The sequence below is a fragment of the Cydia strobilella genome, chromosome 5 (assembly GCF_947568885.1).
Source record: "Cydia strobilella chromosome 5, ilCydStro3.1, whole genome shotgun sequence".
Taxonomy (NCBI): Eukaryota; Metazoa; Arthropoda; class Insecta; order Lepidoptera; family Tortricidae; genus Cydia; species Cydia strobilella.
Genome location: NC_086045.1, coordinates 1968601 through 1981651, shown reverse-complemented (window position 1 = coordinate 1981651; position 13051 = coordinate 1968601). Strand labels below are relative to the sequence as shown.

At 39.1% G+C, this 13051-nt stretch overlaps 1 protein-coding gene across 1 annotated transcript; it reads right to left on the bottom strand.

The window, feature by feature from the left end:
- Window positions 1–2337: 2337 nt before the first annotated feature.
- Window positions 2338–10965, bottom strand: LOC134741313 (glycine N-methyltransferase). The gene is made up of 6 exons (XM_063674062.1): window positions 10900–10965; window positions 9494–9713; window positions 6773–6900; window positions 5123–5382; window positions 3431–3540; window positions 2338–2614 (listed from the first exon to the last, which is right to left on the bottom strand). Exons 2-6 carry the CDS (start codon window positions 9706–9708, stop codon window positions 2449–2451), a joined length of 879 nt encoding a protein of 292 aa, XP_063530132.1. The 5' UTR covers window positions 9709–9713; window positions 10900–10965; the 3' UTR covers window positions 2338–2448.
- Window positions 10966–13051: the final 2086 nt, after the last annotated feature.

The window sequence follows — 13051 nt, the reverse complement described above, 5'->3', positions numbered from 1 at the left end:
CTGCTCAGGACGAGAAGAAATGTACCATAAGTACGCGCACAAAGAGTCGAGACTGCCTTGCTCGCCGTGCGAGTCACGTGCCAACGCGTCATCGTAAAGAATGCGCTAGGGTTGTACTGTTACTTATGTTATTATTGTAATAAAACGAATGTTGCGAATAAACCATATTTTTTATTAGTCAATCAAATATAAAAACAACCTGACTCAAAAAACTCCTTAATTTACGATTTACCTACTTATGTTCAAAGAAATAAATGGTGACAAAATTCATAAAGATAGATTTAAAACACTACTCACCTTTCTTCGTCTCTCGGAAATGAAAAGACGACAAATTTTCCTTTGATTTTTGACTTTTACACCCATCTACTGCACAATAATTACATTAATTACGTGGTTTCGGCATTTCGAAGCGTAGGCGCGGGAAACGTGCGGTGCGAGCGCTCAGGCGGGCGTTCGACGGCCCTCTGTCGGTTGTATCATCGACGATACGCCGAGCGGTAGGCATATAGCGCGTGGCCTTGAGCGAGTGAAGAAGGCCTGATACGATACGGTTTTTCCCTTGTTATCGGCTACGCTCATAGCTCGCGCTGGCACACACCCAACTTGTCAATAGAAAAAGGCGCGAAATTAAAATATTCCAGGGATGTTGCGAATATTCGCATCCGCAACCGCGGAACTTCCGCATTATTTTCAACATCCGCATCCGCATAAAATCGATGCGGAGCTTAATGCGGATGCGGATGTGGAACAGGTAGGTACAGGAACGTCTTAGCGGCGGCGTAAGTGCTAGGTAATTTCGTCATTAACCAATAGGAATCTCGTTTCGTTTTTGTGATTCGTCGATCGAGCACTTTAGCCTATGACGGACAGCGACAAGAAGTGAATAATTTGTTTCATTTGGACTTTAGTATAGTCAGGCCTCCTTCACTCGCTCAAAGCCACGCGCTATATGCCTACCGCTCGGCGTATCGTCGACGATATAATCGACAGAGGGCCGCCGAACGCCCGCCTGAGCGCTCGCACCACACGTTTCCCGCGCTTACGCTTCGAAATGCCGAAACCACGTAATTATTGTGCAGTAGATGGGTGTAAAAGTCAAAAAACAAAAGAAAATTTGTCGTTTTTTTAGGGTTCCTTACCCAAAGGGTAAAAACGGCACCCTATTACCAAAGATAGATATAACTCCGTAATAGATGGATACAGTCTAAGGAAAAAACGTGCCTCGAAAATCAAGAAAATTTGATTCTCGTTCAGAGGGCGCTACTAGTTTTGGCCTACAGTCGTATAGATGGCGTTGACGGTTTCGTTTGTTGTTATTTAACAATTTTAACGCATATCAGTGAAAGAACATGGGTCAAAATAATAAAAATAATTAATGCAAATAAAAAAGATCATTTATCTATATTTAAATACATTCTATCGTATTTTTATAAATCTTCATTTTTAGTTTTAAAGTGTGTCGACAGATGGCAGTGAATTTACTGGGGTTATAAAATTTACTATGACAATACCGCTCTAGTATAAGTTACTCTATGCTATTACTAAGACTCCGCTGCCGCTGTCCGTCTGTCACCAGGCTGTATCTCATGAACCGTGATAGCTAGACAGTTGAAATTTTCACAGATGATGTATTTCTGTTGCCGCTATAACAACAAATACTAAAAAGTACGGAACCCTCGGTGGGCGAGTCCGACTCGCACTTGGCCGGTTTTTTCATTTCCGAGAGACGAAGAAAGGTGAGTAGTATTTTAAATCTATCTTTATGAATTTTGTCACTATTTATTTCTTTGAACATAAGTAGATAAATCGTAAATTAAGGAGTTTTTTGAGTCAGGTATTATGAGTGTTGTTTTTAAATATTTGATTGACTAATATAAAATATGGTTGATTCGCAACATTCGTTTTATTACAATAATAACATAAGTAACAGTACAACCCTAGCGCATTCTTACGATGACGCGTTGGCACGTGGCTCGCACGGCGAGCAAGGCAGTCTCGACTCTTTGTGCGCATACTTATGGTACATTTCTTCTCGTCCTGAGCAGCAGGTATTATTATTAAGATTTTGTAGGCTTTTATAGAGTAGGTATTTTCGCTTTTGTATGGGAATGATGTATCTGTTACGTAGTAACTATTTATTAATCTGTGGTATAGTAATGCGATTGTGGGGCACCTATATTCTTGTTCAAATACTAAGTTTCGTTTTTTTTTTATAAAAATTACTAAAGTGTAATATTTGACGTTTTATATATGCCTAATCTCGACATCCGCTACGCGGATGTGAGCCTTTAAAAATCCGCGTCCGCGGATGTCAAAAAATCGGCATCCGCAACATCCCTGAAATATTCTATGGGAGGACAACCTTACGCGGCTACATTTTTTAAATTGCCACCCTTTTTTGCCGACAAGGTCGCTGTGCCAGATAGTTATCCTATACATAACGAAATGTTATTGTGATTTTTTAATAACGTGTATGTAGAACCCTGGTACGGGTACTTCGGATAGAGGTTTGAAGTCGGCGTATAAGCTGTGCGTGCTGCCGCGGCCGAACGCGTCCTTAAGTATTTGTGTGAACTTTTCTAGTTTATGCGGGTAGTAGCAGAGACGGAAGTCGCTGAAAAAGAAAACAAATTTTAATTTAGCAGAGGTACCTTTTTAATATAGTTGGTCAAACAAATATTGTCAGTAGAAAAGGCGGAAAATTTAAAAATGTAGGCGTGAAGGGTTATCGTCTCGTAGAAAATTTGAACCCTTTGAATTTGAGCGCCTTTTTCTACTGACAAGATTTTGCTTGACCAACTATAGCCTGATAATAGCAGCCATAACCTGTGGATGCTTGCAATTGGAACAATATATGTGGCAAAAATGACCGACCCCTATTTATGTACAGGGGTTTATTTGCCTTAAAGTGCCTTAACCCCATTAGGCTATCGTTGTGACTATTAGCGTTCTTGCAAATGAATGAAAATGAAAAATTGTTTATTCAGTTTAAGAATTACTTATACAGTTGTAACAATAAATGCCAGTGTTAGGGGGCAAAAAAAAACCGGCCAATTGCGAGTCGGACTCGCGCTCGAAGGGTTCCGTACCATTTCGCAAAAAACGGCAAAAAAATCACGTTTGTTACGTTTGTTTGTTGTATGGGAACCCCACTTAATTTTTTTTTCTGTTTTTAGTATTTGTTTTTATAGCAGCAACTATCACGGTTCATGAGATACAGCCTGGGTGACAGATAGACAGCGGAGTCTTAGTAATAGGCTCCCGTTTTTACCCTTTGGATACGGAACCCTAAAAATATTCAAAATTTCCTTAAAGTGGAGCAAAATAGGACCATTTTGCGGTAGTTATTTATCTAAAGATTTATTGCACGAAAAATATAATTCAAAACCTAAATTCGTGTAATCCAGCGAATTGCAATCTTGGGGCTTACCTTCTGTCCTCTCCGCCCTGGGAGCCCCCAATGCAGTAATCCAGGGTGACGAGCTGCGGCTTGCCTCCCACCACCAGCACTGACGTTTGTATGTCTACTGGGTACTTGCACTGAAAACATGAATATTATACTTAGTTACAAAAATCGTATTCATATTATGACTTTCGTATATTTTACCACACCAACTGGTAAAGGCCCCCTTTATTATTCAAAAACTTATGGGAACATTGCATTTTATCCACATGTGGGGCAAAGTAATGTGATCCTAATTTTGAGTTCTTTCTTTTCTTGATGGACTTGAGGGCGGTGTTGCCCGTAGCCAATGTCACGTAAAAGGGTAGGAACAAAATAAATGCTCTTAGAGCACGACGCTGTTCGGTGGTTGTTGTAGTTGTCTCGTAAAACCGATAGCTGGATTTTACGAGAAGCACGTGGACTACCGGCCGTTGACTCCAAAATGGTGGTTAAACACGCTTTGAGATTAATTCTCCATTCACTGCACACTACCACATTAGATTATTGTATAATAAAGCTATCGATATTACACTTTAAACAATATTAATGAGCAAAAAACAAAGGAATTAATCACGAGGCTACTATCAAGATGGCGTTCGAACCGGAAGTCCTAATTTTGAGTTGTTTTCCTTTATGTTAACTGATAGAATTGACTAAAGTATGATTTTAATCGATATTTTTTTTATAACGGTCATTTGACTTGTATTTGTTTGGTATTTTACAGTTAGTATTTTCCATCGTTGGTGTGCTAAAAATGTTGTTTGTTTAACCCTCATGCCTTGAAACCCTCGCAACGCTACGCCCGTGGTTCAATTTTGGAATCTTTCGCTTGGGTATCAATATCAGCCCAAAACTCCAACACTCGCTAAAGTGTACTGAGAATACTGAGATGACATCCTGCCAGCGTACCCATAGAGTTTGAAATACTATAACTGATAACAAAATGAGGGCACCCGTTTTTGCTGTGCTCACTAGTTGGCGCCACTGTAGATGTAGGTCCAGAAAAACAGATGTCAACATTCTTCTATGCTTATTTTTATAAAATCAATACGTTCTAATATACACAAAGGTATTTTAACGTCTAAATGTACAATTTTTTCAATCTGTTTAATTTTGCATATATTTTAGTTGGCACTTTTTTTAAACCACAAACATTTATTGCGCTATATCTATTGTTTACCATGATTAATCAAAGATGGACAAATATTTACCACAATTACCGATAAAAAAACTTGAAACCCCCAAAACTATGTATTTGACATTTTGAAAGACTTGCATCTACACTAGCGCCCCTAGCGGCGAAATTAAACGCGGTAGCCCTCATTGGTGCCTTCACCCAAGTCATCATCATCCTGCTAGGCCTTGTTCCCATTTACTTGGGGTCGGCCTTTCCTTGTTCTTTTCCTCCATTCTGCACGATTGAGTGCAATGTCGGCGTCTATATTAAGCTCTTTCAGGTCTCGCTGAACCGTCGTCAGCCAGGTGGTAGGTGGTCTTCCGCTTCCTCGCTTCGTCGTTGGAATATCGAGCGCTACCTTAACCATGTAGTCTACTGGACGCCTCTGTACATGACCGTACCACCTCAGACGTTTTTCCGTCAGCTTCTCTGTTATTGGCGCTACTTTTAAACTACCCCGGATATACACGTTTCTTATCTGCCTTCACCCAAGTACTTACATTATAATAAATAGAATGCCCCGGCGTGGCTCCGCTATCAATCATAGCGTCATAATTCCTATGGTCGATGAAGAGCAATCCCCCGGGCTTGAGACACTTCGCGAAGTTCTCTAACGCTCGCTTCTGGACGCGCTGGTCGCCGAATTCGTCCAGCAAGTGGGCGAAAGAGTTCCCGAGGCAGATGACGGCGTCGAATGAGGCTCCGGGCAGGAAGGCCTGCACGTCTGAGTGGAGGGTCTCCCAGTTGGCTTCCTCGATTACTGGAAACCAAAGAGACAATAGGGGATAATTATAGAGCAACTTATACATACTGTACCCTTAACAGGTTTTTGACAAGTTTTCAGAGATAATAAAATATGACATTGATGCATCAAGGGGGTTTGTTTACAGAGGACCTGTCGGGAAACGCGAATCCGAAATTTCGCTATCTGCCTCTTTATCGCTCGAATATGCAAGAGGACGAAATTTCGATTTTCTTGTTTCGCGATAGACCCTCAGATTGTGGTAGTGGCGCCACCTACGCAGAGTTTCGCGTAATATTCCCTATTTCGTGCTTCGAATTTGACAGGTAAACGAGATGGCGCTGTACAACTCCATACATTTTGCGGTAACTTACTGTCAAAAGCTGTCGTTTGACAACTCAGTGACGGCAAAACATACAGCGCCCTCTGTTTTAGATGTCAAACTAAGATGCACGTTTTTTTCTTAGACTACCTCTCTATTACAATCAATTCTCTTTGCTGGAAACAAAAAAAAATAGTTTGAATGAGAATTATCCAGCGAAGGGAGCGTGTATAAACTGTAGGGGGCAGCACAGGAGTCGTCAGATTTTTGGCGCGAGGCGTAAATGTGTAGTTTATGCTTCCAAAGTAGCTCACAAGATGGCAGCACTTGCTTTGGCGTGAAGTGTCAATGTACATGTGATGTACATGTTTATGGTTCCGATTCAGGCCACAAGATGGCAGACCCTCCAACGCGCACGGTCCCTATATGTTGTCGGTAATGCAGGAGACCAAATTATCAAGTTAGTAAAACAATACGATTTGGTCTTGCCAGTAGATGAATTTTTACAGTAATAAAATGTACCTACTTAGGCTTTGTAGAAAATATATTTAAAAAATAATTCAGGGGACAAAAAATGAGTGGAGTTCAAAATCTGATTAGCCTAAATCAGACTATAACAGAAAACGATAAAGGTGACGTTTTCAACCAAAAGTTACCACATTGTCGCTTGTTGATAAGGTTGATTTCTAATTGAAGCTATATGGAAATAGCGCCTTACTGACAAGCGACAATAATAAGTACCCTTTTGGTAAAGAATTTCTGTAAATCATGTACAGTCGCCATCAGATATATCGGAGCGGCTAAGGTGCTCACAAATATCTGAACACGCCTCTATTGTCTGGGCGTTAGAGTGCGTGTTCAGATATTGTGAACACCTTGGCCGCTCCGATATATCTGATGGCGACTGTAATGGGTAGTTTTTGGATATAGATACCTATCTAAATTTAGTAACGTCTTAAGTCTAACTACATTTCATCGATTAGATTAGGTTCGGTGAAGTCCATCTACGGTAAGCCTGTTGCTTTTTTATTTTAATATTTATGAAACGCTGAAAATAAAGGGTTAATAATAAAACAAAGTACATACTCCACTGATCGAACTTAGGGTCCTTTCTCTTCTCCCAGCGCGCCTTGAGTGCGTGCTTCAACATCTTATCGGAGGCGTCCACGGACACCACCTCGAAGCCTTCGTTCACGAGCATCATGGAGTCAATCCTGAAACCAACACTACAATGTATATTTTATGCTTTAAAAACCAAAATACTAAGATACACAACTTTTCTCCACGCCCAGTGCGTGGGTAGGTAGGCAAAACTACTAACAAAAAAAACAGGCCAAGTGCGAGTCGGACTCGCGCACCGAGGGTTCCGTACTTTTTAGTATTTGTTGTTATAGCGGCAACAGAAATACATCATCTGTGAAAATTTCAACTGTCTAGCTATCACGGTTCATGAGATACAGCCTGTTGACAGACAGACAGACGGACAGTGGAGTCTTAGTAATAGGGTCCCGTTTTTACCCTTTGGGTACGGAACCCTAAAAAGCATGTTTGATGTATTTAGATAATTATTTTATAGCCATGATTTTGATAATCATGGTAAACCTCCATGCGCCTATTTTGTCGCCACGATATACAGACGTGAAATCTATAATATAATTCACGTCATCTCCAATCAATCAATCATTTATTCATTTCTTGAGTGCGGTACAAAAAAGATGTAATGAAACAATCTTTTCTATAAAATATACCGAAAAGTCATTCATGTATGTTATGATTCTGAATAATGATTGACCTGTGATCCGAGGGTTATCCAACTTATCTATTTACATCATATTATTATTAATATGTCAGGTATGTGCCATTTTCAACCAAAAGGGTACTTATTGTCGCTTGTCAGTAAGGCGCTATTTCCATAAAGCTTCAATTATAAATCAACCTTATCGACAAACGACAATGTGATACCTTTTGGGTGAGAACGTCACATATTTGTGAGGTTTTATCTCTTGTTATTAACATTTTGTATCGACGTCTATCTTATTCTTATTATTATATATTATATATATATATATATATATATTATATATTATCTTATTGTCATGCTGATGCTGCTATCCAGGAACTTACTTGGATGCAAATAAATTCCTATCTATATTTTTACCCAATTCTCCATATTTCTCTACATTCGTGTATTGAACGAATGAACACGAGGCCTTTTGTATGGACCGATCGGAAATAGTGTGTTATGATTATTAATAAAACATTGAAACAATAATCGAATCAGCCAAAATTTGGACCTCTATCAATACGCCATAAAGGCGTCGCGCCAGGGTTATAACTGCGGGCAATTTTCTCTGTCACTAATTACAAAAATACAAAAATTCTTTATTTAATAAATTAGCACTACAAAAACGCCTTCATTGGAGTAAAATAGAAAGATTCAAGCAATTTGCGACCTTCGGTTTTCGCGGTAGCCCCACAGGCGACTATAGTATGTGACTAATAGGCGCGCACTAAATGTAGGGCTTCATCAGATTTTTTGGTAAGTTGTACTTCGATCTGCTAACATCAAGACACACACACTCTTTGATAGAGAAAGATAGTCTTATTGCGATTCCTATAAGAGGAAAGAGAAAATAGTGCCATGCTTTGTCCTTATCACCGACCGGGTGGCATCATAGGTAGGACTTAGGAGGCGATGGCGAAATACTGAAATGTATAAGAGTGAAAGAGAAAAAATCCTATGCTGCCCAAATTGTATATTAATATTCTTTCTCTTACCCCCGGTCGCTCGGTGGCGCATCTATAACTACTTGTATATACTATGTCCATGACTAACATCGAATGTTTACCTATATCATAGAGTAACTTATACTAGAGCGGTACTGTCATAGTAAATTTTGCAACCCCAGTAAATTCACTGCCATCTGTCACACACTTTAAAACTAAAAATGTAGATTTATATAAATACGATAAAATGTATTTAAATATGGATAAATGATTTTTTTATTTGCATTAATTATTTTTATGATTTTGACCCATGTTCTTTCACTGATATGCGTTAAAATTGTTAAATAACAAACGAAACCGTCAACGCCATCTATACAACAGTAGGCCAAAGCTAGTAGCGCCCTCTGAACGAGAATCAAATTTTCTTGATTTTCGAGGCATGTTTTTTCCTTAGACTGTATCCATCTATTACGGAGTTATATCTATCTTTGCCTATATGACCTACATCCTACATCGAAAATGAAGTCCTTAGAAAGTGGCCTAACTCGAATAGGACGTGCTAAGAATGTGAAAATATGCTAAAAACTACTCCGATTAAGAGCGTTCACATTGTCCGATCCGGTAAGATATAATAATAATAATAATATATTCTTTATTGTGCATAGTTAAAACAAATTTAGATACATTATAATTAACATAGCGAACTAAGCAACAACAGGCGGTCTTATCGATATATGTGTTTATCTGTATTTATTTATACATTTAATAAATCATTATTACTAAAAAACGATAGATAATGCAAAAAAGACGGACTTTGCCAATGCCACTCTCCTGCAGCTGTTTTTGTCATTGCCATTTGCCACCTTCCGACATTTTTTATCGGAAGGGAGCGTCCGATAAAAATTGCCATGTCGGAACCCTAAGGGGTTTGAAATATACTCAACCTTGCAGTCGTTATGAAAAATTATACGAGGTTTTTGAATATATAGAGATTGTAACTGAGTTAAGACGAATCTTTGTACCTATAACCTTTTAAAAAAAACGGTTTTTTTTTATTTATCTAAATGTAATCGGGCTTACCCAGTGCCGCAAGCTGCATCCAATATTTTCTTGCATCCATTGGCTCGAAGCAGCCCAATCAAGAAGTCCTTATAGTTCTGCGTCCTCTGGTTGCTATCTCCCACAAACTTCTTCCAAACCCTGGCTGCTTTCCCGTCGGCGTACTGATCCATCACACCCTCGGAGGGGATCCCCTCCGAGCGGGGGTGGAATACCTTGTCAGCCATTGACGTCATTGTTCCTTGAAAAAAGACACGCAGTTTTTTTAGTTTTTTTTAAAGTGTGATGCCGAATTTTTACATAGTGGGTGGCGGGGATACTGATGTGCTGTAGGAGTTTCTAAAATTGTGAATTTCCATATTGAAAAAATTTGGAAAAATCATATTTATTTACTTATTTTTGTATAGAAATCGAAATTTTAAATTTCCGAGAGCTTTTCAAACTTTTTTTTGAAACTTTCTGTAACTTACAGTGGTGGGGTAAGGGGTGAAAAAAAAACGGCCTGTCAATTATTATGAAATACTTTCGCGCACAATGTCAATATTAAACAGCTAAATATTATATATAGTCTTCATAATTTCTAATCAACCTAAGCTCGTCTGGGTTATCAGGCTGAAAGTTCAATAAAACCGGCCAAGTGCGAGTCGGACTCGCGCACGAAGGGTTCCGTACCATTACGGAAAAAAACAGCAAAAAAATCACGTTTGTTGTATGGGAGCCCCAATAAAATATTTATATTTTTCTGTTTTTAGTATTTGTTGTTATAGCGGCAACAGAAATACATCATCTGTGAAAATTTCAACTGTCTAGCTATCACGGTTCATGAGATACAGCCTGGTGACAGACGGACAGCGGAGTCTTAGTAATAGGGTCCCGTTTTTACTCTTTGGGTACGGAACCCTAAAAATGACAATCGAATGTCAGTCTCACTCATTGAAAATAGAACACAAGTTTGAAGTATCGTATATGTGGGAAATATATCTCCCTTAGTGTGGTAAAGGGTTAAAATACAATGTTTATACCTATAATATATTGCTATCTTCCAGCTCTATAAACTGATAATATACCTACCTACGAATAAGTAGGTACTAATAATTCGTGGTGATTTGATTATTTTGCTCTCGCTTATCAGCTCTACATTTATCATTGTCAGTTTGCTATTCAAGTTCTCTTGCTTTATAACATTTCACTTATTAAATTTTATTTTAAATAATTTATCACATTACGACTGGTAAGTCCCAAACTAACTTATTAAATTTTAACTCACCAAGGCCACAAAAACATCTTAAAAAATCTGTTAATCTTTTTGTCACTTCAATTTTCACAAAACCAATGTTGGTATAAACAAAAAAAAAAATGGTATTTTTATCCGAAATGGGAAGAATTCTATTTCCAAAATTCGTTCGCCACGCGAAATTTTTAAACACTTACCGTATGATGCAATAACAGTCAACTAACGCCGTCACCTCGCGACTGCCGCGACCACAATGAGATTGTGATATTTGAGATGCTTGTCCTTGGTTCAACGTTAGCTGTTTTTCTTACGTGCTGGATAGTGGCTTTTCCCGTGGCTTTGCTTATAAAAAATACAAGAGCCATCTGTAAGGAGATTTCGCATATTAGATTTTTTTTTTAAATAATGTAATCTCATCTAATTATCACCTAAGGGTCTCCCTACATATGTTGACGCGGCATCGGCAGAAGCTGATAGAGAAAACCTTTATGTCTGTGCAATAAGAGCGAAAAAGTCGTCATTCGGCTCGGCTCGCATCGGCCGATGCCTCGTTATTGCGCAGACAAAGGTTTTTCTATCGGTTCTTGCCGATTCCGCGTCGACATATGTAGGGAGACCCTAAAGCACCTTTCTTAAAAAGGTACAAGTAGAAATATTTACACATTTTAATTGTTTTTAGGCTTCCGTACCCAAAGGGTAAAAACGGGACCCTATTACTAAGACTCCGCTGTCCGTCTGTCTGTCACCAGGCTGTATCTCATGAACCGTGATAGCTAGAAAGTTGAAATTTTCAGATTATGTATTTCTGTTGCCGCTATAACAACAAATACTAAGAAGTACGGAACCCTCGGTGGGCGAGTCCGACTCGCACTTGTCCGGTTTTTTTATTGAGTTTATCTTCCTATCGATCGTGTTGTACTTGGTTTTGAACCACTTCTTACGAACAAATTTTTTACACATCAGTTGAACAGACAAACAATTTAATATAATATTCGTATATAGTATTAGCTAAACATAGATGACTTGCGAGTTTAGTTTTTATCATCACAAGTGTCCTCATTTGATCAGTTTGTTATCAATCAGTATATTGTTTACATTATTTTATTTATTTTATTTTTTATTCATTACATTTCACAGCATAACAGTGATCCAAAGCACTGTGAAACCAATAGACATTTCATACACATAGTACACAAATCTAAATTAACATATAACAGAAGAAGGCCGTTCATTCCTCGTCTCGCAGAACCTCAAGCATTCATAACACGCGTCCAACCATCCACTCGCAAACACATCACAGTTTGGTGCTGATTTGAGGAGCGAGTTTAGCAGGTGCAAGGCTTGAACAAGCGGTGATTTACGGCGGGACACAGTTCGTACTGGTGGCAGCGCTAACAAATGGCGACAACGCGGTCGAAACAGAACTCAAGTCGGTGAGGGAACATATAGACGCAGCAACTGAGCTACTAGTTCGGGGCAGTCAGAATCCCCACGTAAAATTCTACTGGCTAAAGTACATAGTCTGTAATTTCGCCTCACCTCAAGTGAGTTAAAACCTAATGTACCCTGCAAAAAATTTGTAGGGTATAAAAATGGGTAATATCCGTACATTTTTTTGTAGAGGGAGCGTAGAAACGCCTTTTGCACTCGCTCTAGCAGCAGGATATAGGTTGTTTCATGGGGGTTCCAAACAACACAAGCCGCTTCAAGCTTGCTTCTGACAAGAGCGGTGTAAAGGAGTTTTATTGACCTGGCATCTATGAAATCCCTAGTCATCCGAGTAACGAACCCTAGTCTCTTGTAACAGTTACGAGCCAGCGTATACATATGCTCATGGAAGTTAAGGTTCGCATCCAGAATAACTCCTAAATCCCGAATAGTATTGACTCTAGCTATTGATTCGGAATCTAGAAGATATTTATTATATAGCGGATTGCGGGCCCTACTAAATGTCATAAGTGCACATTTTGCAGCATTAAATAGAAGTCCGTTATCGAGACTCCACTGATATACTCGGTCAATATCATCTTGCAGTGACATACAATCCGATATATCCTGTATGCCATAAATCAGTTTCAGATCATCGGCATAAAGTAAGCATCTGGCGTACTTAGGAACCGAAGCCAGGTCGTTCACCATAACTCCAAAAAGCAACGGGCCGAGAATCGAGCCCTGGCTGACTCCAGAGCGAGTATGGTAAGGTTTTGAAACAAAGCATCCATGCTGTACATATTGCTGCCTGTCGCGTAGATAACTGGCAAAGAACTTGAGCAGTTTTGGCGAAAAACCTATGCTGCACAGCTTACTCAAAAGTACATCGTTATCTACGCGATCAAACGCTTTTT

Coding starts and splice junctions, on each gene's coding strand:
- LOC134741313 (XM_063674062.1), bottom strand. CDS start 9,708: ATGACGTCAATGGCTGACAAGGTATTCCACCCCCGCTCGGAGGGGATC. Junction 5,383..6,772: donor CCCTAAGTTCGATCAGTGGA/GTATGTACTTTG, acceptor TTTGGTTTCCAG/TAATCGAGGAAGCCAACTGG. Junction 2,615..3,430: donor CAGGGCGGAGAGGACAGAAG/GTAAGCCCCAAG, acceptor TTTCTTTTTCAG/CGACTTCCGTCTCTGCTACT.